Here is a 26412-nt window from a genome sequence, read left to right as displayed (position 1 = left end):
CGCATGCGCGACGCGCGCAGTGAGGCTGCGGAGTCGGAGGCGGTATCGGCGACGGCGCAACTCTGACGTCACATGCGGCGCGCCTGTTGGTCAGCGCATGCGTATTGTCGGCTGCGGCTCGGCCCCGGTGACCTTGGCTTTACATGACGTAGTGAAGCTATCGCTTAAGAAAAATATCACTGCAGTCACAACCTGACTCTCAAAGTCACAATATTCGAATTAGCATTGCGGAGAAATGCAAATATTACGGACGCGAAAACTAGTATCAGAAAAAAAAATGCAATGACGACAAGTAATCACTAAATCTATGCAGAAATGAATGGCAACTCAGTTCTGCTGGTGTGCAATGAATCCCCGCAATAGCCGCATTCACACAACAAAAGAAAAAGGCGCCGCTAGGACTAACTTTTATGAGATATTAAACTGTGGAGTAGGCCTTTAAATTTGCTTCTGTGAGACTTGATAGCGATATTAGGTAGCAAATTGTTCCGTTCGATGATTGTGCGCCGCCTAAATGACTTCGTGAAAAGGGATGTGCGACATGCGGCGCGTTTTACGTTACAAAAAGGATAACGGTGTAGAATACTGCCAGGGCGGGTTCCAGAATGAAATCTTCATAAAGCGATGACGGAAGATAAAATTCGTGATAATGCGAAAAACGTGAAAATTTGTGGCGGGGACAGACTTCTGGTAACTTAGCACTGGATTTTAAAAATGCGACACTTCTGTGACGTGAGTGATAAGAATAAACGAATCGTATACCACATAGTTTTGCAAATCTTCACTGCTATTTGTGGCGTAAGTTCGGTCAATAATAAGATGTCAGATGCGTATTCTAGGTTTCATTAGATTAAAGGGGTGACGGAAAGTGCTCTTAAGTGAGCACGAGCGTATTGAGGAATGTGTTGAACAAAAAGCCAAGGATCATTTAGCAGACTCAAGCGTGTGATCCAGGATACGACTGGCAGCAAGTAGAATCCAAGTTACTCGCATGAACCTATAAGTTCGGTACTTCATTGTTAATCTTATAAGAGCTTCGTAACCGCGTTAAGTATTTAGTGAAACTGAAGGAGCACTTCTTACCCGCTCTATTATACGCGCAACAACGTCGGCAGTCTAACGTGTCAGAAGCGCACTTTCCAACATTAGTTGCGTATTTATCGACCACCGCGGCTCTTCAGCTGTCATGTTGACTAGATAATAGACAGGGAGGCAGGGCGTTTAAAGGGGCCATGACAGCCTATTTTCACGCATACCCTGCTTATCGCATTTAATTCTCAACACGTTAAATTAAAGTTCCCCCAAGTTTCAGTTGATTGTGTGCGGTAACTATTTTTAAAACGAGTTTTTTTTTCGTTTCTTCTGCGAACTGCTTGCTGGTTTGGCAACCTCTGATCACTGACGTCACAGGGACATACCCGCCCCGCGTCGTCTGCTGCTCGCTGTTGAAGTTCTTGCATGTACAGCGTAGACGGGGGTCACTCGAAAAGGTTTCTTTTTTTAGCTTATAGAAATAAAATGCATTTTCCGCGTTTTCTTTCCGGAAGCCTTCAGCTTAGTACGCGAGCTGAGTGATCCTTGGGAAAGCGGACTTGCTCGTGGCACCCCTTTTCCGATTGTTGAGGAAACAGAAATCGATGGACCCCTTCTTTATCATTTACGCTCAGAAACATGTTATTTTTACGTTATGAGTGTGGTCTCTTTTGAGCAGTCAAGTGCTCCCGTATGTCAAAAGCGGAACGTGCAGTGCATGCCTTCGCCGATGTGCGCCGTGAACGCCGCGGCGTTTTGTAGCTGGCTACGAATTTCTTGTACGCTATTCATCGGCTGGATATTTAAACTCAAATTATCACAATGTGGCGCTAGAGTAACCTTGAAGCACGAAAGGAGGAGGGAAAAGTGCCGAATGAGACGACTTCCACGCTGCATGTACGCGTTTGTAAGTCGAACATGCATTTCCTTCGAGAACCCTTTCACAGGAACCAAGCCACTTGCAAAACCCTACGCGACTCGAATGCTTTCACTGCCCACACCGATGAATTGTCGCCGCCGTCTACATGAGTGCTTGAAGATAATAGTACATCATTTAGCGTTTACTGTGCGCGCGAATTGTGGCCCAGGAATGCGACGATTACAACTGCAGCCCCGCGCTGGGGTTGTTTACATATAGCTGTGCGCAAACAGTACTGCTAGTTTGCGTGGCATAAAACGCAAGGTGGGCCCTCCTTATCTAAATTATTGCGTAGTATTGCTCACAAATTGTAGTTTTACTCATTTACACACTATGATAACACTGCAATAATTAAGCGCCGCTGATGCTATATCGGCTGCTTGGGAAACGCTTCGCGTACGCAAGACCGGCACTTCCCGCTTAATTGTATCTGCTGCCCCTTATGTCAACAATATTTGATTTTAAATCGCTTAAGCTAAAATTACGTTCGGACATTACTTGAATTAATGAAAACAACCAGATTTGTTGAAACGGTACAGGCCGATGGCTGCTGCCGGCTGCCTTCAGCACATGCTGTGAAGACCGGGTCACATATCGAGACTTCTTCCTTATTGTAATCGCGCCCTGCGATGTAGACAGTCGTCGCTTTGGGAGCACTATAGCCAAAACTACGCTCGACAGCTATTTTCAGCCGCTAAAACTTGCGAATTTGCTCTCCACAATCGCCGAAATCGCACACACGAATCCTGCGTACTCGCTAGGCCTCGTCACGAAAGGGGCCGGCGGTGCACCGTCGAGCGAAATTCAAGAATCTGTAAAGAGTTCCCCGCTGATTAGTACGACAGTGTGAAGATATGAAATGCAGCCGCTCGTTTCGCTTTTTTCGATGCGGATAAGGTACACAAGCGCAGTTTTTCGGGCCGTCTATACACCGGGCGTGAAGATTTCGCTCCGCCGCACAAGCCCATGGAGGCGACGGAGGCGAGCGACGAGCAGCACCGTCGTGCGGTGTTTTCTGCCCGTGTCGCTTGCCTCGCCGATAGGTTCTATGCGCAGGCACCGAATGAAGCATATCTTCGCTGGTGCACGCACATCGCGTACGTATGTCGCCGTAGCTATAGCATGGTCAGGTCCAATAAGTTTTAAAATTCTTAAGTTTATAGACTGCCATACCAACTAGTCCGCCACCACACTCTGCCAGTTCCCACTAAGTTCACTCTTTACACTACTGCGACACGGGGTCGTTGGTCGTGCTAGCGTCGTCGTCAGTCTAGCGTGACAGACCGGTGCGTCAGCGACGACATTTGCATACCGACCAGCCAACCGACCGTCGATCGCCGTTGCATCGGCTTAGTGTAACCGGACCCTACCTATACCGAAGAAAAACTGCGCTATACTGTTATCGCTTTGGTGGCACCAGTTATTCATATATGAGGGACGGCTGCTACTTCGATTGCCCGCGAAAGTACCGGGGGGAATGGGACCTCGCTGCACACATTGCAGCAACGATTGCAGACGACGTTGCTCCGTGTATTCCCTAGTGACGTCACGATAGCATTCAATATGGCGGTCGCTGCCGGCGGGAGGAGTTCCCCGTTCTCAATGTCGATCGCATTTTTTTGGAATATACAGCGCGTCCAGGGCAGCCAAATTTCTGAAACTGATTCATAAGCTCTTGTTTTAGTTACTGAAGCACAAAACTGCAATATGAAGAAGGACCATGTCATGGCCCCTTTAAATGCTTGTAATCATCACCTGCGTTCCCCAAAGCTTCTGCTTCACAAAGAAAAGGAAACCTAACAAAAGAACATCATGCATGGTGACGAATCTGTCGGCTTTCTAGGACATGCTATGAGGGGTCCGGCCATGCCCTGGTTTTGTTCTCCCATCTCGCACGTTTCATTCCAAAACGCAAAAAAGAAGGGAGTTATACGGGCAACACTCAACACAGAGAGAGAGCATGAGAGTTCACCTCGTAGATTTTTGTTTCCGCTCAATCTACTAACGTGGGGATTGAGGCTTTTTAAGTTTATTTCTTCAGCTGTTAAACAGGTTTAGTATTTCAACAGAAATTCTTGTCCTTTAAAAAGAGCTGAACTTTTTGTTGTAACAGGGCATACTGTCGCGTCGGTTGCTGTTTCCAAAACGCAGGAATTTGTCGTCAATTACATCACGGGCGGTGTATGAAACAACGCAAAATGATGCCGGTGGCCTCAGTCTGCAGCAGGCTCAGCAAAGGCCATTAAGCAGTGACGTACATCAAACAGATGTCGTACGCACGTTGCACATAGCGAGACGGTAAAAGCATTGAGCTTTGCTGTTCTCTCTCCAATGATGATACCCCCGGAGCTTAATGCTTCTCGCGTTCTGTCGCGAGCACGAAGCGCAAGTCATACGGATAGGGGGAACCGATGTGAAGATTGTTCGGGTGATTTGTCTGGTACCTGTACCGCCCTTCGTTCCGCGATACTCTCGCAAAGCCCTGCCTAGTTGTTCACCTCCGTGCATTTCTGACGTTGGCCAGTCGTGCGGAAAGCCACACGTAGCGACATAACCGCGTCACGGCCACTCTAAATGTAGTGAAAGCTGCGCTTCCGGATTACCTGCGAAACTATCGCATTCGTCCGTGCTTCGAAGTTTTATGTATTGCAGTTCCCTGTTAGAGTTTACTAAAATCTCTTTCCCTCTTTAGCCAACCGGAACCCCTTTCTGGTTATCATCCCTGCCTTTCCCTCCTCCTCTTTATATATATATATATATATATATATATATATATATATATATATATATATATATATATATATATATATATATATATATATATATATATATATATATATATCTTTCCCTCACTTTCAAGTCACTGCCTTGTACAGTGTGTTCCCACGTGGGCACATCATGAGGTGATAACTGCAAAGCTGGCACCTACCAACACGAGACATGACACGTGTGCCGTCAGCGCATGCGCCAGCGACACTCCGTGACACATACAATTTATATTTCGAGCGCTGGCTCGCCAAAGCTACTGGTGAGGGCAGTACACAGTAGTGCTGATAACCCGCCGCTCGGCGGTAGAGTTCTGTGAAAGGGTGATAGTTTATCTAAAGGCATGAAAGAACTTATTTCTAACTTCAGCACGGGCCGCGTAGCCATGCTGCGCAATCTGCACCTTGTACAAGATGAGCGCGGCGGCCTCGTTCCGGTGGAGGCGAAACGCAGAGGCGCCCGTCTGATGTGCGATGCCAGTGCAAGTTAAAGATCACCGGGTGGTCAAGATTATTCCGGAGCCCTCCACTGCGGTGCATCTTTCTTCCTTTCTTCTTTCACTTCCACCTTCCTCCGCTTCCTTACGGCGCGGTTCGGGTGTCCACCAAGATGTGATACAATTACTGCTGCATTTCCTTTCCTCAAAAACCAATTTTCAAAATTTTTTTCTTCAATATATGCTAAATGGATTAACAAAGCGGTCTATTGTAAAGCGAATTCTTTTGTTCCATACTTCTGTGAAAGATGGTTGCGCATAATTTTTACACACAAACTCGAAAACGCGCACAGGACAATTGGGAGGCGTAAGCCAATCCGTTCTTGCCGCTTACTTAATCCCGTCCAATAGTTAGGGCTGCTCTGCGTTTGATACAAAAGGCGCAAAAGCGTTCGGGACATTTGACACCAAAACTGAATGGCGTTATCATGGCAGTGTCTTGTCCCTCACCGATAACGTAGTCGTACTCCTGCCTCAGCTCTCCGAGCTCGTAGTCCTCCAACACGGGAAGATCAGTGAATGGCACGTGCACAACGAGGTTGATCAGGGCGAAGAAAAGGGCCAAGGCACTCTGCGGGGACGCTCCCCGACCCGCGATGTCCATGGCGGCAAAGTATCCGCCGCTCGTATATGTCTGCTTGCCTGCTCCTGAATGAGCGCCGACCTTGCTGCTTCCGCCGTTCCTGTGTTTGTACCAGTAAGTGAAAGAGCAGTAGCGCGGAGGGTATCGGGAGACGGAAAGTCTGAGCGAGCGTAAAAACCCGCCCGGCGGGTTCGATTTGTGTCGTTCAGCTACTGCAATTGACTGCAACGGCAAAATCGCCGCTTGACAAGATAATCACCAGAGTGACGTGGTGAAGTGCATGAATTGTCTGAAGACTGTCAGTAAAGCCTTTTGAACTAACCCAAATGAGGCAGCAAAATGAGACAGAAAGAAGACGACACAAGCATATAAGTGCTATACATAGCCTTGAAACTGCACAAATGGATTTTATATCGGAAATGAGGGGAACGCACTGCTTAGCCTAACCAAAATAATATGACATAACGAGGGAAGGGAAGTGAAGCGGAAATTTATCACAAGTACAACACACGCACAATTTCTAGTCGGAGTAATCGCAAAATTTTTGTCGGAAACGCAAAGCACGGGTGAAGATGTGCAGACATATATGTCGGTGCACATAAAGAAGTATTCCACCTGCGTTAAAAGTCCCATAAGTTTTTGTATCCATTTTTGAGGCTACGTTTGCAAAAAAAAAAAGAAAGAACTGCATCAGACTACAAAGCGCAGAAATGTAACCAGCAATCGAAAATTACAGCGTTGGCAGAGGAAGTCGCAAAAATATTGCAAAAGCGACTTCACTGACAACAAGTAGCTATAGAAGTGTCAGCAATCAAATGAGTTTTTACGGCACTAGAGGGCAAGCCACGGGGTGGTACGGTGCGGTGAGGTCGGTACAGCATGATATGGTATGGTATCGTATGGTATGGTATGGTACGGTATGGTATGGTATGTGGGGTTTTATACCACCAAAGCTACCCATAGGCTAAGAAAGATGGCGTAGTGGTTGCCGTAGTGTCGTTGCATACTGAACTCAGCCATCTCGCCTCCTAGGGATTAACAGAAAAATGCTACAGCCCCTAATCTATCGCCGCGGCTAAAAGGGTTTTTAATCGACTAAATGTTAACAAAACCATTTCTCATTAAATATAATGTGGCTGTAGCATAGCTGCAATAGGTTTCACCAATAATGAGCGAAAAAAAAAACACCAGCCCGAGCTCGTTGGTATTGCGGTTCTGCTTGCATGACTTGTTCATCCCTGCCAAGGCAAGCGAAGGAAATGTTAACATAATTTATGATGTCGCACTCAATAAAAAAATTTTGACCTTAAACTTTTACGTAGCATCTTTTTCTACCTTTGATTTTTTGTTTCCACTTAAGCGTTTTCAGACCACGCAGCTCTCTGAAGGGCTTGAAAACTTGTGCATGGCGCATGGGGAACCAGCGAGGACTCGAGCATGACCGCCCAGCATACACAAAATTTTTCATTTCTTCTCGATCGAACTAAAACCATGCGATCTGGTTTCGATTCATGGTCCTTGGGCTGAGCAGGCCAATACAACAACCAATGAGCCACCGTGGCGGTTGCGGTATCTGGAATAAAGCCGCGCGCCGTCTACTCAGTCATCATCATCATCATCATCATCATCATCATCATCATCCTCATCATCATCAGCCTTACTACACCCACTGCAGGGCAAAGGCCTCTCCCATGTCTCTCCAATTAACCCTATCCTTTGCCAGCTGCATCCACCCTTTGCCTGCAAACTTCTTAATCTCATCCGCCCACCTAACCTTCTGCCGCCCCCTGCTAAGCTTACTTTCTCTTGGAACCCACTCCGTTACCCTTAAAGACCAGCGGTTATCTTGCCTTCGCATTACATGCCCTGCCCAAGCCCATTTCTTTCTCTTGATTTCGACTACGATGTCATTAACCCGTGTTTGTTCCCTCACCCACTCTGCCCGCTTCCGAACTCTTAACGTTACACCTATCATTTTTCTTTCCATGGCTCGCTACGTTGTCCTTGACTTAAGCTGAACTCTTTTCGTTAGCCTCCACGTTTCTGCCCCGTAGGTGAGTACCGGTAAGATTATGCTGTTGTACACTTTCCTCTTGAGGGAAATTGGTAAACTGCCACTCATTATCTGCGAGAATTTGCCATATGTGCTCCACCCCATTCTTATCCTTCTAGTTTTCTCCCTCTCATGATCCGGATCAGCTGTCACTACCTGCCCTAAGTAGACGTATTCCGGCACAATTTCTAGGCTCTCCCTGCCAATTGTGAACTGTTGTTCCCTTGCTAGGCTGTTGAACATTACCTTGGTTTTCTGCATGTTAATTTTTAGACGCATCGATCTGCTCTGCCTGTCTAACTCGTTGATCATGATTTGCAATTCACCTTCTGAGTGACTCAGCAAGGCAATGTCATCAGCAAATCGCAGATTATTTAGGTATTCTCCATTTATTCTTATTCCCAACTGTTCCCAATTCAGGCCTCGAAAAACCTCCTGCAAACATGCGGTGAACAGCATTTGCGAGATCGTGTCTCCTTGCCTGACACCCTTCCTTATTGGAATTTTATTGCTGACTTTATGGAGGACTATAGTAGCTGTGCAGTTGCTATATATATCTTCCAGTATTTTGACATAAGGCTCTTCTACCCCCTGATTACGCAATGCCTGTATGACTGCTGAGGTTTCCACTGAGTCGAATGCTTTCTCGTAATCAATGAAAGCTATATAGAGAGGTTGGTTATATTCTGCGCATTTCTCTATCACCTGATTGATAGTGTGAATATGATATATTGTGGAATATCCTTTACGAAAGCCTGCCTGATCATTTGGTTGATTAAAGTCTAACGTTGCCCTGACTCTATTAGCGATTACCTTAGTAAATACTTTGTAGGCAACGGATAGTAAGCTGATCGGCCTGTAATTTTTCAAGTCCTTGGCGTCTCCCTTCTTATGAATTAAGATAATGTTTGCATTCTTCCAAGCTTCTGGTACAGTCGAGGTCGTAAGGCATTGCGTATACAGGGTGGCTAGTTTTTCTAGCACGATGTCCCCTCCATCCTTCAACAGATCTGCTGTTACCTGATCCTCCCCAGCTGCTTTTCCCCTTTTCATTGCTTCTAAGGCTTTCTTTACTTCATCTTTCGTTACTGGCGGGATGACGCATTGCTGTGCACTGCTGTTCTCATTAGCGCTCTGATTACATTGGCTACTGTGCAGGTCTGTGTAGAACTCTTCGGCTACGTTAACTATCTTATCCATATTGCTAAAGACATTGCCCTGCTTGTCTGTTAATGCATACATCTGGTTTTTACCTATGCCTAGTTTCCTCTTCACTGTTTTTAGGCTACCTCCGTTCTTTATAGCATGCTCGATTCTCTCCATATTAAACTTCCTTATGTCTGCTACCTTGGCTTATTTATTAACTTTGATAGCTCCGTTAGCTGTATTCTATCGGTAGTGTTAGATGCCTTCATGTTTTGACGCTTCTTAATCAGATCTTTCGTCACCTGAGATAGCTTCCCGGTATCTTTTCGAACTTTCGTACCGCCTACTTCTACTGCGCACTCCGTAATTATTGATGTCAGGTTATCGTGCATTGAATGAACATCAAGATCATCTTCCTCAGTTAAAGCCGAATATCTGTTTTGCAGCACTATCCTAAACTCCTGTGCTTTCCCTCTTACGGCTAACTCGTTAATGGTCTTCTTCTTCGCTAGCTTCTTCCGTTCCCTCTTCAAGTCTAAGCTAATTCTAGACCTTACCATTCTATGGTCGCTGCAACGCACCCTTCCGAGGACGGCCACATCCTGAATGATGCCAGGTTTAGCGCATAGTATGAAGTCTATTTCATTTTTAATCTCACCATTGGGGCTCTTCCAGGTCCACTTCCTGTTTTCTCGTTTGCGGAAGAAGGTATTCATGATCCGTAAATTATTTCTATCCGCGAATTCGACTAATAACTCTCCCCTGCAATTTCTAGAGCCTATCTCATAGTCACCTACCGCGTGGTCGTCAGCCTGTTTCTTGCCCACCTTCGCATTGAAGTCGCCCATCAGTACAGTGTACTGCGATTTTGCTTTATTCATTGCTGATTCTACGTCCTCATAGAAGCTTTCAACGGTCTGGTCATCATGGCTGGATGTGGGTGCGTAGGCCTGCACCACTTTCAGCTTGTACCTCCTATTCAGCCTAATTGCTATAGCTGCTACCCTCTCGTTAATACTGTAGAGCTCCTCTACGTTACCAGCTATATCCTTATTAATGAGAAAACCCACACCTAGTTCTCGTCTATTCTCTAACCCGCGATAGCACAGTATGTGTCCGTCTTTTAGTACTGTATACGCCTCACCGGTCCTCCTAACTTCGCTAAGCCCTATCACATCCCATTTAATTCCCGCTAGTTCCTCAAAAAGCACTGCTAGGCTAGCCTCACTAGCTAAAGTTCTAGCGTTAAACGTTGCCAGGTTCAGATTCCAATGGCGGCCTGTCCGGAGCCAGAGATTCTTAGCACCCTCCGCTGCGTCACAGGTCTGACCGCCGCCGTGGTCAGTTGCTCTGCAGCCGCTGGGGATTGAGGGCCGAGGGTTAACTGGTTTGATCATAGAAGGTTGTGGCCAAGTACTACACCAGGGTGGCCAAATCCTGCTCTGGTGAGGGAGTGCGTTGTCGGTTTTCGTCACCGAGATCAGGCCGCACTCCAGGCCTGGTTATGCAATTCCATCGACACGCGGATTTTTTTTTTTTTAAACCCGGTGGAGAATTGCGCGGCACCAGGATTTGAACCCCGGTCCTCTTGCACGCGAGGCGGATGTTCTACCTCTACGCCATCGCTGCAAGTCTACTCAGTGCATTCAAACAAACATCAATTGTCTCTCTCTGTAACAGCCGTTAATTCCTGCTTGTGTGAATTGTAATTCACGCTTTGGATACTATTACATGTCAGTGTATGTTAACTAACTCCTTCTTCAGTCTAGCCTAACTTCGCTACCGTCTGAAGCGCGCGCAGGTTTTCACGCACTCTAACTTATGTGCGCACTCATCGATGCCTAAAACAGTCTGTATTAATTTTTGTTCCTCCTTTACAAGTCCCGGTTCGTTCATTTATTCGTCTACCCATGTGTAGATTGTGTGCTACATGTCAAGTGTTTTCGTACAAAAGTTCAGTGCTTTTTCTCGAGTAAAACAGAGTGGTTTGATAGCCGATTCTCTAGCCGAGATAGCCGATAGCTGTAGCCGCGCAGCCGTAATAGTATGTGATAACCGAGGACGTAGCTTCTAAAGCACTGCGCCTTACGAGTCTTCCCGATGACACGCGGCAGCCGCCGGTCGCTGCCGTCCATGGTCATGTACAAGGAACGGTAACGCAAAGGTTTCAGCACTTTTTACCACTGCTAGGCGCAGCATTTAAGTGCGCGTTTTTAAAAGCCGCATCTAGTAAAAAGTTTCGTCGGCTTTCCATACATCCCTAAACTTTTGTTGTCGTTGTTTTTTTTTGAATTTTGGGTAGTCGCGCTCTTTCTCTAGAAAAGAGAGAAGGGTGTGTCACAGATGCTTGCAGGTGCTCGCTACTCTCTGCTCCCGCCGTAAACTGAAGTTTTCGAATCCAGGAGAGAGTTTACAGCGCCTCCTCATTCACTGTAACCGAACAATGCGACCACACTTCTTGGTTTTATCTGACACTGCAATGTGAACGAAAACAACCTCGACGGAAGTCCGTCTGGTTGGATACTTGAGATAGTTGAGAGAAAACTGACGCGAACCAATATTTTTAACTTTACCCAACGTTTCGGGACCAACTCGGTCCCTTCTTCAGGGGTGACTAAAGTGTGCCAGCAGCAGCAGGTTGCTGCCTTCACTCTCCCTTTGTTAGCACGTGGCGCAATCCACTAACGTACGCGGAGGAAAGCGTTCCTGGAGTCTTATTCATCGCATCCTTTGTGAGCTGGATGTGCCATGACTCCACATGTCGCCTCTTGAACAGGTTTGGTTCCACGGCCAAGACGCTCACCTCCTCGAAGGCTATCCAGTGGTCGGCGCGCTCGCAGTTTTCGGCGAGGGGGTTGGAATCTGAATTCATTAGCCGGATGTCATTTTTGCGCTGCCTTATTCTTTGGTGGAGGTTTTTTTGTTTAGCCGATGTATGAAGCCGGGCACTCTGAGCATGGAATTTTGTAGACGACACCCGGTTGTTTTTCTCTGGGGACGCGGTCTTTCGGTCGTGGTAAAAAGCGGCTTATTATCGAAACAGGTATGTGAACCACGTGGATTCCATGTTTTCCTAGAATGCGTGCGAGTGCCTCGCTGGTTCCCCTCACATATGGAAGCACAACGCGCGCGCGTTTCGTTGTTTCATTGTTGGCTGGTCCCCCTGTCCTCCGAGCTTGACGGCGACCAACGCGTTGAATAAAGTCACGTGTGTAGCCATTCTTCTGTAGGTCGGCGAGAACAGTGGCTTCTGCTTTTTTCTCCGCTTCGGAGGAGCAGATTGACTTTGCTCTTCTCAGGAGAGAGGAGACGACGGATCCCTTGTGGCTAGTAGGACGGTTGGAATTAAAATTTAGGTAGCGGCCGGTATGGGTTGGCTTCCTATAGACACCAAACTTTAGCGGCATCACCACAGGTCGACCGACGAGCAGAATAGAAGGTACGGTATGGTATGTCAGGTTTCACACCCCGGAAATACACCTTGGTGGCGATGAACGCCGTGGTACTGTGTTCCAGATTAATTTTGGCTGCATGGAGTTTTTTATTTGCATTGACTTCGCAAAGCACACAGGCATTTTTCGCATCTCGCTTCCATCGAAATATTGCTTCTGCGGCCAGGGTTCCATCCCACAACCTTGGAGATCAGCAGCTAAACGCCAATGCCCTTGAGCCATATGACGCCCCCCCCCCCACACACACACACACGCACACACACGCACACGCACGCACGCACGCACAACCTTCTACAACACTGTTAAACATGTATTGTAAGCACAGTGCGCTACCCTCGTCTTCGTTTGTAAATATTCATCATCATCACGCATCATCGTCTTCGGAGGAGTGGCCGCCATAATTGCGAGTGACAATAAAAGCTCGCCCCGTCCACAATCTCACAAATGTTGGAGGCTGCTCTCCATCCTGCGTCCTCTCCGCCGCAACACTGCAGCTATGTCCCCGGTCGTCACCTGGTCAGACCATCTCCCATGATGAAAACCGTCGACCAACATCGCAGTGACGCTTCCACTGGCCTTGCCGGTGCCTCAGCAGGTGCGCTTCTTCATGCTGATCCCTCCGCCAGCCGTCCTGACTCCAACGTACCCGGTGCCCCTCCGTCTTCTGGACACCCGACATGGACCGTCACCACCCTTCAGCGCGAGCCTCTTATATTTGCGGGTCTTCGTGGGGATGACGTCGAAGAGTGGCCCGACGAGTACAACCAAGTAAGTGCCTACAATCGTTGCGACTCTACCATGAAGCTCATCAACGTCTCATTCTATTTAACCGCCGTGGCAAAGACTTGGTTCATCAATCACAAGGATGCTATCCCGGATTGGACTCACTTTGCCTCGCAGCTTCGCCAAATTTTTGGAACTGTTGGTGCAAGCCCGGCCATCTGCAAAACAAAGTTAGATGCGCGTGTCCAGCTGCCCGGCGAATCCTACACGTTTTATTTTGAAGATGCATTGGGCCTGTGTCGACGTGTTAACAGTGCAATGTCTGAGTACGATCGGGTCCATCACATTCTTAAAGGCATCGGCTCATATGCTTTTAACACGCTTACCAGCCAAAATCCACCTCATTCCATGATGTCCGCACTACATGTCACCGTCTTGACGACTTTCAACGCTCCGCTTACCAGACGCCTGGGACCCCCGCCTTTCAGCCGATGTGGACTTGCGCTCTCTCATTCGCTCCATGTTCCGAAAAGATATAGAAAGCAACTAGTAAACGATATGCAAGAAGTCTAGGTGGCAATTCAACAGAATTGATTTCTAACAGGTAATTTGCTTGACTGCAAACACAACGCCGTGACAAGAGATGAAGAAGGAAGGACAAGTGCTAGTAACAACTGAAAGTTTATTTGAAAAGACATGGATAATATACACAAAATTTACAACCAGGAGCACATGCGCTTCCCCAACAAGATACAGAATTCGTCACTGATAGGAATCTAGATGCGTAATTTCACAGTTATAAATAACAACATAATTTGCTATTACGCGCAAAGTCTTAAAGTCTTCGAATGGATAGCCCTTCTACTCGCTTGTGAGGCTGCGTCGACTCCGTTATCGTCAAAAGGTCGAAGATGCATGTTGACGTATGGAAACAGAGTCCAAGGTAATTGAATAAAGCGGAGGCATCAGCCTGTATTGCACATCCGAAGCATGGCAGTATGGTCAGCATGAGTTGGAGACGCACTCATGCCGGTTGTTTTCTAATATCATTGCCGCCGCCTTGCTGCCAATCATCATGGCAGCTGCGTGTGTGTTGCCGCTCACAATGTCGGGCATCACAGAGGTGTCTGCCACTCGTAGGCCCTCCACTTTGCCTCGGACCCTGCGTGCAAGTAGAGTAAGCCAATTCTTGTGCGTATTTGTTCAGTTCAGCGCAAAGGAGCAGCCACCGCCTCCACAAGGTATTAGCCTCTCTCCTGATGTGTTCGTGCCAAAAAAATAAGAAGAAAACGGAGAATTGCGCAGCTCTGTGTACAAACGTACACTGTCGTAGCGGTAATAAAGTGGGACTTCTGGAAGTACCCTTCATCTGTGACGAAGTTGGAGACATTTAAACGAGTCCATAGCTTCCTGATGCCGCACTATTCTTGGGGACGCTTGCGGGTATACGGAACTAGTCCAAAAACTGACAAAGTCAGGTTGTGTCTTTTGTGCCTCATAATTCGTCAAATGCAAACCAGTGGGAATAGAGGTAGGCAGGCCAATGACACCAGTATATTCATCACTTTATTTTACTGACTTAGCGGTTCCGCCTGGCTTCTTCATCATGTAGCGTAGACAGGCTTTCTGGAAGCTCCTCTTTATGTCACGGACTATCTCATAAGCAGATTTGTTTCATCTTATTAAGAGGTCATTCCTGGGAGTGTCTAGCCTCATGAAGTACTATATGTACATGACCACACAAAATTACTATATGACGTTACAGTGCGCTGTTAGGTCACTAGAATTAGGGACGCCGTAGTGGAGGGCTCCGGAAATTTAGACTACCTGGGCTTCTTTAACGTGTACTGACATCGCACAGCACACGGGCCTCTAGAATTTCGCCTCCATCGAAACTCGACCGCCACGGCTGGGATCGAACCCGCGTCTTTCGGGCCGGCAGCCGAGCGCCATAACCACTCAACCACCACGGCGGCCCCGCAATCGTTACGAGATGACTTACGTTATGTTTGGTGTTATGAGCCGCACTGATGTCTGATCAAACCTAAATGCGAGCCGTTTCATTTATTTGACTTTGTGTATCAAATGATTCCATTGACCAATAGGTGTTTGCAGGCGCGGCTTTAGATGAATGGCCTTTCATATGACATAATCAGTCCGGGATGCAGACAAAAAAATACGCCCAACGTAATTTTCGAACAACACCATCCAAGCAGCGCGTTGCAAGACTCGAACTTCATCCTGCCAGTCTTTGATCTCTACGTACCTAAGGCGTTCGTCTACAACAGCCTCGGGATGGCAGCCCATGGGTGCCGTGCAACACATATGCCAGGAAGGCTGAGACCAGTGCCGGAAGATACACTCGATGTACTCCAGGCTCCACAGGGGTCCTTCCTTGGCGCACGGAGGGAATGTGATGTTCCAGGGCTTGGCGCCGACGCTTTTCATAGCCGCCGTGTTCAGCATCTTGTCGATGAACATCTTTGTACCTGCGAAGATACGCATCTTTACGCGGTGGTGCCAAGAAAGAAGTGAATTTCAACTGACTTTCCATTGCAAACTTTTGGAACAGTTTTACTCTTTAGCACAGCGCTGTGCGCATGCAAAGATGGAAACAAAGTCGGAAACTTTCTGACATTTTCTGCATAATGGACTTAAAACTACGAGCGATACTTATCTAATGGACCTCGAACAAGTCATAAAGCGCTAGCTAGACAGCTAAAGCTTCATTGACACAAAACTGATAGAGCACTGCTGTACAAAGTGTTCTGACGTTGCCGAAGCAAATGAGGAGCAAAAAAGAAGTTTCGCTTACTCACTTGGTGTAGCAGCAGTACCTTATACTGTTTTGCAAAGGTTACTGATATGTTTATACGTTCCTTTCTCGTTTTATGTTCCACATTAACGTGGAGTAGACGGTGTCGCAAGAACAAGGGTGCCAACCCAGAAGAGATAGCAGTTTTCTTTATTAATTTTTATAGTATAACATGGCGACCTCATACGCGCGCTATTCTGTCGCGCCACGCAGCGAAGAGAAAGTAAGTCATAGTCGAATGTTTGATGTGCATTTCAATGCAGTAACGCATATAACGGATACATTTGCGCTTGTATTTGTCAGAAACTTCTGTCCGTTCAGCTTCCATCCGTCCAAAGCATTGTGCACTTATACAGGTCCTTTAGGATCCTCTAGGACCGGCATAAGGGCGAAAGGTGATGAGGACGAGGTTAAAAACTCTTCTTTTCCTATTCCTTGTATTAGTTCACAATGTCGTCAGTTTGAGCGGCGCCAAATACATAGTTCTTTAAATTATCTTCTACAATAAAATTCCAGATCACTGCGGCAACCCGCATAGGGGTAATGCGAAAGCATTGACGCCTCCTCGGCACTCGTCGCCTCTCTTTGATTCTCTTTGCCCCTCTTTGCCCCTTTCTACATGTGGTCTGGACGTTGAAGCTGCACTATGAGATGGCACAGACGTCTTAAATATGATATCACATGCCCACACAACGCTCAATAAGCACCACGGCATCAGCGCGCGAACACCGCATCTGCGCGCGGCAACAGCGAGAAAGCATAGTGTTTCTTACTATTAACTAGAGGGAAAGCTGGCGCCCCGCCTATGGAAGTTCGCATGGAGCTTCCTCGAGACCACCTGTACCACAATGGGCGCTCTAAGCATCATGGGGCGGAGAGCTACCGACTGCAGAACTACAACTTTTGGCCAAAAATAATGAAAAAAAACAAACGTTGTTCCATAATAAAGAATGTTTTATCAGTCAATATCCTGTCTATAAATAGCAACAAACAAGCAGAAAAGCATGTAAATTCATATTTTGCTCAAAATAAGCGATGGCTTGCTCTCCTATTGGCCAAGCATTGCAGACCTCAAAAAACAAATTTTTTTTCTTAACAGGCGCATGTTTAAAAAGAAATATGTTTTTGAAAAAAGGTCACTTCAACGTTTTAAATGGTTTTTCCACAGAATTTTGTAAAACAAAAACCTTTTATTGGCGTCGTGTGCTGTTGCGTTTTCGCTACTATGGCTTTTGCGCACTATTTTTACGCTGAGGTTGTCTGCGCGCGGAGCGCGCCGTGGATACGGAATGGGTCATCTCAGTAACGCCACTCTGTGTTCCTGAAAAAAACCTACTGTCCCGCACCAAGTAGCTCATCGCCCCATGATGCTTTGCGCGCCCATGGAGGTTCAGGTGCAGCGCTGCCAGCTTCACCTCTAGTTAATAGTAAGAAACTCTATGCGAGAGAGTGACTGGCGTACAAGCGGCACGCCGAAGCGGAAGGGGCTGTATAATCATTTCAAGTTGCTTTTTTGATGCGCCGTCGCTCCGTGTGTCTCACGTGATCGTGACGTCACTTCAGCAAACCGCCAATGGCGTAGGAGCGACGCGTCGAAGGGGATGGGGCCGCATACTCATTTCACTTAGGCGTGGCATTGCTGCAAGCCGCATTGTTACAGCAATAATTCCCCTTAATTCACCAATAATTCACTTTATTAACGTTTAACACTGTTTATTATTCATTTATCAATTGATTTTATTTCTATTAACTGCGCATTTTCCCTCGTTTCATCTCAGTATTCATTTCGGGTGTTCAAATTTGGCGCCCCGCGTTGGCTCCGCCCACACTTTCGGGCACGTGGTCCCACACTTCCGGCGTTTTAAAATTTGGCGTCACTTTCTGGGCATTTTTGGCTCAAATTAATGAACTATTCATCCGATGTCGAATTTTTTTTTCCGCAGCATCCTTGCATCAACCTCTTCCGATTACAACCAGTCGTTTGACGATAGCTCTTTTGATTTCCTCAAAACTGCTGCGAACACGTTTTTGCAGACGCGACCTCGTCAACATAGCCTAGTGCAGCTTTCGCCTTAATAAAACGTCACATACGCACGGCATCTAAAAGGACATTGTTGTAACACCAGGCAGCGGCAGTTGAGAGGAGCTTCCAGCGCGAGCGCGCTATAATCGCACAAGAGTCTCGACATCGGCGGAGCCTTCCACAAGTGCCGCGACCAATCTGCGAGAACTCGATCGCCTTCTGAAGCGACAGGCGAGAACAGAAAACCAGTATTAATTACGTGATGCATTTAAGCTGTCACATGCTTTTACTCGCCGTTTGGGGCGACAGGACAAAACACACGCATGAATGAAAATGCATTTTCTCAAACTATTTTTCTTTTTGGCGACGAAACACGGGTCAGCAGGCATGCATTCCTGCATTGGGGTAGTCTATTCGTAGCAAATATTACGCCGCTACTTTCTTATTTAGACCTGCAAAGACTCAAGATGGTTTATTCACTTCCAGTGCAGGCTACTTTATAACGCTCTATTCAAGTTTAGCTAAAGCTGCAAGTCAGTAACAAAGTAACGAGTCGTCAGCTATTCGGAAAGCTGTTGGTTACGCTTCTACAGCCGTCCCTTCAAATAAACAAAAAAGTGGTCCCCTTCGCATCTACCTCAGACCGTTGCCACCAGTGCGCCGTCAAGAAACGGTGTACTGCTGGTGAGTCGGTTTTATTGTTACGCTATGAAGCGTTTCTACTGACATATATACGCTTTTTAATGTAGCTACGAGCTTTAGAAATCAGGTCCCACAAACAGTACCAGTACCGCCTAGTAGGAAGGATTTGGCTTGGTATATTAAAGCTATTCCTTTTTTTACTCTATTTCTTTTTTTTTTGTCGTTTGGGATTGGTTACAGCAATGGCACACTCTTCCCATGGCTGGATTTGAGCCAATGCCGCATAGGAAAAAACGGACTGCGCCGTCGCTTGGGCCAATCAGAAAGAGCAAAAGAAAGAAGAATGGAATAGAATCGGACCGTAGTACTTATATGACACCGGACCCGAAGTCTACTGTGGTGACCATGACCGTATCCTGAGCATGATGATAATTTTTTATGGCACAAGGCATCTGTGGCCAAAGAGCGCCATGACACAAGGTTTTTCTTTTTCTCAAGATGGGGTCAAAGACGCATATTTTCTAAAGGGACACTGAGGAGAACTCTATCAATTTTTTTTTTGTTAGCAAAATCTGATAGTTCGGCATTTCATGGCTTTGTTGCCCCTTGTCTGGGCACTAAAGATGCATTTATTTCAAAGAAATTTGGATTTGAAGTTTAAAAAGTTTTTCCCGCCCCTCTGATTCAAACTCAGGGAACTCTTATGACGCCACGGCAACTCTTATGACGTCACAGAACGCAGTGACGTGTATCGTGACGTAAACGCACACTCCGTGATTTCTGACGGCTAGCGGTGCGGTGCGCAACCTTCCTTTGCAAGCCTCAGAGATTCGTGACATCCATGAAGTAAGGAAAATTCCTCCACGGTGACGCCTCTTGTCCTAGGAAGTCATCACGCTTGTACTTGCGAGATTGGCCTGTGGCGGCAATACCTGCATTTTGCTTCTTGCTATTTTCTACCTTACAAGAGCTTTGTTTTCAGGAAGAGCGGCGTATTTGTGATGAGGAGCTGCTATTCTATGGATACAAGCCAACTTCAATTTCTCCTCAGTGTCCCTTTAAGCATTTCACCCTAAAGAAGCCGAGCACCAGGCAGGAGAAAGCTTGTACCCATTGTATCACCTGTGGGTACCCGGCGGCACTGGGGATCGACCCCCGCACTTCCCGATGCGAGGCGTACCCTGAGCAGCTGCTTTCACGTCGTCCGGGTGTTCGAGGAGGTGGGGGTCTATGTCAGGATGATCATTAGCGTCCGCAGTTCGTAGGGTGATGCGACCTCTTGACTTTGGCCGGTTGTTGATCACTGCCACTCGGAACCCTGGTTGATCCGTTCCAGGGCCGAGGTAGCTGTCGTACGCCTGCAAATAAGAACTTGTTCGGAAACCATTTTTGTGAGAGCCCATATGCTATCCTGAGCGTTCCTACGCCTCAGAAATTCCCATTACGCGGTCTCGCGTGCATTGTGTCAAAGGCCAGTCCATCACACCCAGGGCGTTTCGCGAAACGCGGTATACTCTGAGTGAATTTGATGATCGCGCACAAAAACATACCACGCCTAAAAGGGGTCGTTCGGGGCAGCAGAAGAAACTGCAGGCACCAACATATCCATTTGCCAGGTTTCAGAAACACAGGCGTACGCAAGTTCCGTACAAAAAGAGCAAATATCTCCTGCAATCGCGCTGATTTAATTTCGGTATTGCTTAAATGAAAGAAACTTTCTGCACAACATTGCACGTTTTTCCACACTTCTAAGTGCGAGTATGAAAAATAACTGTCTCGCCGTCTACAGGGGTACTAGTGACGGGAAACGTACCTGCTGAATGGAACAATCCGCAAGCTAAGCATCTCTACAACTTATGGAATAGCCTACAAGCTACTTAGGAACTGCCCTTGTAGTAGTTTATAAAAAATAATGGTTCGTTGTTAGGGCTAAAATTTAGGGCTAGGACTCTTTTTTTTTTTTGCTTTCGTTTCTATGATATCTTTATTTTGTGGTTTCTTGGCTTTGGTCGCATTTTTTCTTCGGGTGTAGACGCGCACATTTTATGTGTACTTGTTTTGGAAGTTAAGTTACTTGACGAAAAAGTTGTATGTTACGTTGTTTGCGTTAATCTTTGGGCGCTCCCTTTGTTACGCATCTGCCAGTAATAACATAGCACAGTTCTGCACTGTTGAACATGTGCAACATTCTCGGACAAAAATTTCGAACACTGAAAAATTGTAAGATATACTGTTATAAAAATATTGCAGGTAAACGTCCATTCTTCTCATGTGTAACAAAATCTTTCTTTTAACATGCCTCTAGCGATCACATCGAGCTGTTAAAACTGCCTTAGAAAACCAATGGCGAACGTTTTTGACTATAGCAAAAACGTTAAGAGCAAAAGAATATATATATACACACGACTGCCGTCTGGTAGTCTGCGGATTTACTTGTTATACTGAAATATTACATTATATGAAAAAACTGCGTTCATAAAATATTTTACGCTTAAAAATGCGTTTGTTCAGAATTGTTCGGTATGAGTGCCCCACATGGGAACCAAAAGCCACTGACCCTACCTCTGGCAGGAAGCCTGTATTCACCAGCTCGCCCTTGGCCAATTCAGTGGCAGGCGGTGACGAAATGACACCTATTTCGACGTCTGGGATGTCAGGGGCGGTAGCATAGTCGGTGCTCAGGAACTGCAACACTTCGACAGCTGCCGGGATGGCAATCGGACCTGTGCCAAATTTATCAGACACAAAGGCCCGAGAAAGAAGCATCTTGCAAGTCGCTGCGCATCATTCTTACTCATGCGGCGTTGCGTCTAAACATTGAAAACACCTTAAAGGATTAATATCCTCCCAGTGCGTATCTCGATCATGCAATGTAGCCCACATTAGCTATTAGCATGAAAGTTGTCGGAGAGTATTTCTAGCTCTGAGCACAAAAAGATGTGCATCACCTACAGTAGACTAGTCCATCCTTCTTTCTTTTAAATGTATAGTAACACAGACACTACAAATCCAAACTCGACACACTGTCAGAACTCTTACCAGCCCTTTCTCTATCGTACTTGGCGATGTCGCTCAGCGACGAAGGCGGAACGGCCACATAACTTTCCGTGCTCACAGGAACTGCCGTGAACAAAAGTACATGGTCTTGAAGACTGCGGCCAACGGGAAGATCGGCCACCTCAGGAATCTGCGCAGCATAGCACTTACACTGAGAATAGTTGCTGAAGTCACGACACTATTTATATTTATATTGTAACTAGCGGAAAGTGTAGTAGGCTCACAGGCGAGACGATATGCTCTGGAATAAACGCAAATGTCTTATGCGATTTCACGCTTTTCTGCCCCCGACGAGTTAGCTACTCATGGTAAGTTCAGGAAAGCAGGCAGCCCCCGATGGTGTTTCCAAAAACAACAGTGCACCCATCTACTTGACTTCAGTATAAAAGTGTTAGCTAAACAAGTGAAGAAAGGGCACATACAAGCGTGGCACTGCCCGCGAAGCACACCGCAGATGCCATTCTAACTCAAAGCATTGTAGTGGAGTCTGTTCGGCATGCTCAATCCCGACAGTCCTGCCAGGAACTAACTAAGCCCGTGTTCTATCACTGATCCGTACAACTCTATTTTCGTTTCCTGACGTTACTCATTCATTTTTCTTTTAACTGCTTCCTCCGCGGTCCTAAATTCAGCTTCAAAGCCTTTTCATTTGCCTGGAAGTTTCTTCACCATTGTTGATGTAACATTGACCATGTAACATTTATGCCCTCTTTGAAAGTTAGTTGTAAGACACTCTTCATAACCTGAAAATGTCCGCCTAACCAACTGTTAATTTCCTGATTATTTGTCATGAGTGGCAGCGTACTTTATCCTCTGACGTAAAACCCCTTTTGGCATGAGGTTCGGCCTTAGTGAATAGGTGACAGGCAAGTGAATAGCTAACGAAGAACATGCCGCAGTTCTCGTAAGCATTCAAGAGGCACCGAAGTTCTTAACAAGGCGAAAAAAATGTATTACTGGAAGCTCAGCGTTGAAACTGCTTCTGGGAAGCCCAACCGTCAGACACGCTCTATGGCCACACCATGTAGTGAAGGCTTTGGCCGCGACATGAAGTGAACTACTTCGAAGTCAGATTGGCTTCATTCCGAGCTGTACCCTAACTTACGCTACGAAAGTCCCCTATATCGAAGCAACACGCTAATCTTCATGTATATAGAAAAAAATTTTTCACACGACTTTTGTGACACTGAAGTAGCATCGTTGTACACAGGGTATTCAAGGGGTGCAAAGTCGACAATTACCTCTCGGTAATATCTATCGTGACGCAGTCATCGAACACACTTGTGGGCGAAACATATCTGAACGCAAATGTGCTAGAGCCATATTCTATAAGGACCATCTTCCATTTTATTTGACTTGACGTCAGCGTGACGGCATCATCAGACGAAAAAGCAAGCGGCCAGTCACAGAAATCACAACGCAGCCCACATCAATGGTGACGAAGGAGTTCATCAGAAAAAGGTCAAATGAAATGAACTAAATCAAATTAATGTAATACGAAAAATTTAACAACAGAGTAATAAGAAAATGAAAATAAATAACACAAATTATTTACACCGTCATCATCATCGCCGTGCACGAGCTCATCATTCGCTGCGACATGTAGCTAAGATTGCCTACAAACCATTACGCCAGAGGGCCAATTAAATGAATCCGAAATGGAAAATGGATAATGGACCCTTATAGAGTACGGCTCCTGCTTGAGAACTTCATTTTCGTGAATCAGAGTACCGTGAAAAGGTAAATTGTTTTGAGGCTTCACACATGACACTCTACTTAAGAGCCTACCTTCAATCGCTTGAGGTCCTCTCTGGGCCCGACGCCGGAAAGCATCAGGATTTGGGCCGATCCCACAGCCCCTGCGGACAAGATCACCTCACGATGGGCAGCGACTGTCTGGGTTTTGCCGAACCAGCTGAACGTCACGCCCACAGCGCGTTTCCCATCGAAGTTCACCTGCGTCGTGTCACGGCACGATAAGGACGCGACACACATTCTTTTGTGGGATATGGTGAACTGAAATTGCAGATATGGAGCAGTGTGCCCTGTCCGCGACACAGTGCTTGGTTTCGGAGGAGATCACGCACCCTTTTTAGTTGAACTGTTCAATAAGCATTGATGCGAATCTGTATGCACGGTGGCGACAGTCGCGGAGAGTGTTTCCTGAAGAAATATTGGATGGAGACTACGAGGCGCATGTAATCGTCTCGCAGACTTTCCGTTGACTCCGCCTAAATATGCGGATCAGTTTGACTGCTCCAACCAACCGACCGACTGACCGACTGACCGTCTGACCGACTGACCGACCGACCGACCGACCGGCCAAGTGTGCTGCAGTTTAACACAAGGCGTGATCGGCTGCGGAGATAGTATAGTGCCGTCGTGCAGTTGGCAGCGAAGCTTATTCGTTCGCGCCACCGCGGGTTGGAAACCCAGTCGCGGAAAGATTTATTTTATTTCTCCATTGGCTGTTGCTGTGGTAGATTTTGTCAAGGTCACCTTCAAGGTCACGTCTCGCACAAAACCCGGCGAGCCGGTTAGACCTCATGAAGTAGTGCTTTCGCACTAAAACCGATAAGAACCCACAACTGGGGTAAGACAGGCACCTGAAAACTTTATTGAGATGCTTGCAAATGTATGTGCGTGTAAGCATATGGACACCATTCATCAAAAGGAAAGGTCAAGGCTTCTGAGTATAAATACTGTTGGGGGAGCATTACCAGGAATAATGAACAGTACTCAGCCAGTTACGCTAAGCCTAGTGGTCTAGCATGTTCTGTTCTGCAGCCAATCAGTCATTCTCTTTCTTTATTACGTCACGGATGACGTCAACGCGCTATTTTTTAATGTTCAACGTCACGCCCCACGGGGTGGCAGTCACAGGAACTGGAAGTGCTTGTGCCGAATTCCTGGTAATGGTCATAACTTAGGAAGGGGTGAAGACATATCTACCACTCGTCTTTAAGAGGTTTAGAACGTTTTCGTTGCATAACGTGCTACACAGCATGGCCCAGAAGCCAACCTCGTGGTCTCTAAACATTTTTCAAAGGCTATATACATATGAGAATTGCATACAATACTTGTTTTGTCCGTGGGAAGAGTCCGTGGGAAGAGACAGCTCTTCCACGTGTTATCCAATTCGTCGTTCCCTTGTTTCAGGTTGTAAAGCGTCACAGTAAAGTGAATGTTAGCAGAATCCATCGCGGGATGCTGATTTGGAAATTTGGAGCCCGTACCATTGGTATAACTTCCTTTGGGGCGAGTTTAGTTCGGCATACATGGCTACATGACAGTCTGGTATCACCGGAACGACAATATTTTTTACTTAAGCGCGAGCTCTTCAAACTACTCCTCCTTCTCTGACAGACTGGCTCGGTGCTGCCACGTATCGTAGACACACCGAAATTTCAGAGCAACTGGGACCCTCTAAGACAAGCTTCTTTGCGCACACTAAGGCCCACGCATACCTTGGTGACCTGGCTGAAGAGCGCCACGTGGAGGTTCTTGCGTGTCCGCAGGATGGGTTGGATGAAAGCCTTGCTGGCGCTGACGCGTGCGCCATCCCTCAGGTTAGTTTGCAGGCGAGAGCATCCTGCGTGCGGGGAAGGGTACTGGGGTCATCTCTGCCAAATTTGGAACGAAAATTGCAGTGACCAGCACTACACATAGGCTAAGCTAACGACCAAGATGGACTCGCGTAACACCGCGTTAGTTACCTGACTGTGATGCGCCGTTGTAGTCTACGAGTGGATAGCCGGATTCTTTGCACGCGTCCAGGAATATCTGACTCAGAGGCGTGCTGCTATTGGCGTAGTCCACTGGTACTTCGCCGCCAACGCCGTGGTACTCTGCGGATCGAAACACGCCAACGAAGCGTGTGAATGTATTCAGGCCCACAGCTGCAGTTCTTCTGTACCCCTGAGCATAAGGGTCGGTGGTTAAGCCGGTGTTCTACGAAGCAGTGCGTTCGTACAGGCGGCTGTACAATCGAAGAGGAAAGTTCCGGAATAAAACGAATGAGTAATGCAATAAGCTCTCAATACTTCATACCAAGGGAACTAGACACGTGAGCTACAAAACATCTTAACTTTATTAAATAAACATGTGCACTACCTTTGTTTCACATATAGTTTTTTGTCCCACTTTTACCTTGTAACGGCCCCGAAGCTTTCACATGCTTAGCGTGAGACAAGGGCTGGCGCAAGCTTGCAAGTGAGCACCTTCCCTTTGCTTGCAGACGTGCTATTTTCGATGAGTTGAGGAAGGTGACATAACTGACTGCTAAACACGCATACGACTCTAAATTTTTAAAACGAAATCAAGGTTTTCTCTTCTTGATATGTTTTCGCTGCGTGATAATGTTCTAGCCTACAGTTCCTCTAGCAAGTTAATGCAGTAGAATCAAGTCTGCAAGGCACTTAATCGGGTCCCAGGACTAAAAATTTCTCACTGCAGCCCGAAGACACGTAGGTTTAGTTCAACTGCACGGTACGCTGTAGATTACTTAATTGAGTGGGCTCTTCTATAGACTGGCCCTGGTCCTGTATCTATAAATATTCTGTTCAGTTTTTGACAACCTAGTTCCCTCCATCTGACGCTTTCCGATATTTCATGTGCAGCCCGTCTTCACAGCGCGTAGTCTTGTCCACCTTTCTTGTGGTTGTCTCTTATTTTTGCGCTAACATTTATACATAGAATTCAGAGT

The 26412-nt window shown here is 46.7% G+C and overlaps 2 protein-coding genes across 2 annotated transcripts in view; both read right to left on the bottom strand.

Annotated features, from left to right (window-relative positions):
• The window catches only part of LOC144124938 (glucose dehydrogenase [FAD, quinone]-like), a 28326-nt gene extending 22433 nt beyond the window's left edge, over positions 1-5893 (bottom strand). The window contains exon 1 of the mRNA XM_077657903.1: positions 5664-5893. Within this exon, the coding sequence (XP_077514029.1) occupies positions 5664-5817 (154 nt within the window). The 5' untranslated portion in view covers positions 5818-5893. The remainder of the gene's footprint in view (positions 1-5663) is intronic.
• An 8279-nt stretch (positions 5894-14172) lies between these two features.
• The window catches only part of LOC144124133 (glucose dehydrogenase [FAD, quinone]-like), a 36626-nt gene continuing 24386 nt past the window's right edge, over positions 14173-26412 (bottom strand). The window contains exons 4-11 of the mRNA XM_077656795.1: positions 25424-25555; positions 25175-25299; positions 23496-23663; positions 21690-21837; positions 21213-21373; positions 19831-20008; positions 15437-15659; positions 14173-14332 (exon numbers count right to left, since the gene is read on the bottom strand). Coding sequence (XP_077512921.1) covers positions 14173-14332; positions 15437-15659; positions 19831-20008; positions 21213-21373; positions 21690-21837; positions 23496-23663; positions 25175-25299; positions 25424-25555 — 1295 coding nt within the window. The remainder of the gene's footprint in view (positions 14333-15436; positions 15660-19830; positions 20009-21212; positions 21374-21689; positions 21838-23495; positions 23664-25174; positions 25300-25423; positions 25556-26412) is intronic.

This window comes from Amblyomma americanum, chromosome 3, assembly GCF_052857255.1.
Source record: "Amblyomma americanum isolate KBUSLIRL-KWMA chromosome 3, ASM5285725v1, whole genome shotgun sequence".
NCBI lineage: Eukaryota > Metazoa > Arthropoda > Arachnida > Ixodida > Ixodidae > Amblyomma > Amblyomma americanum.
The sequence above is the reverse complement of the archived record's forward strand: the minus strand, read 5'-3'. Positions and strand labels throughout refer to the sequence as shown.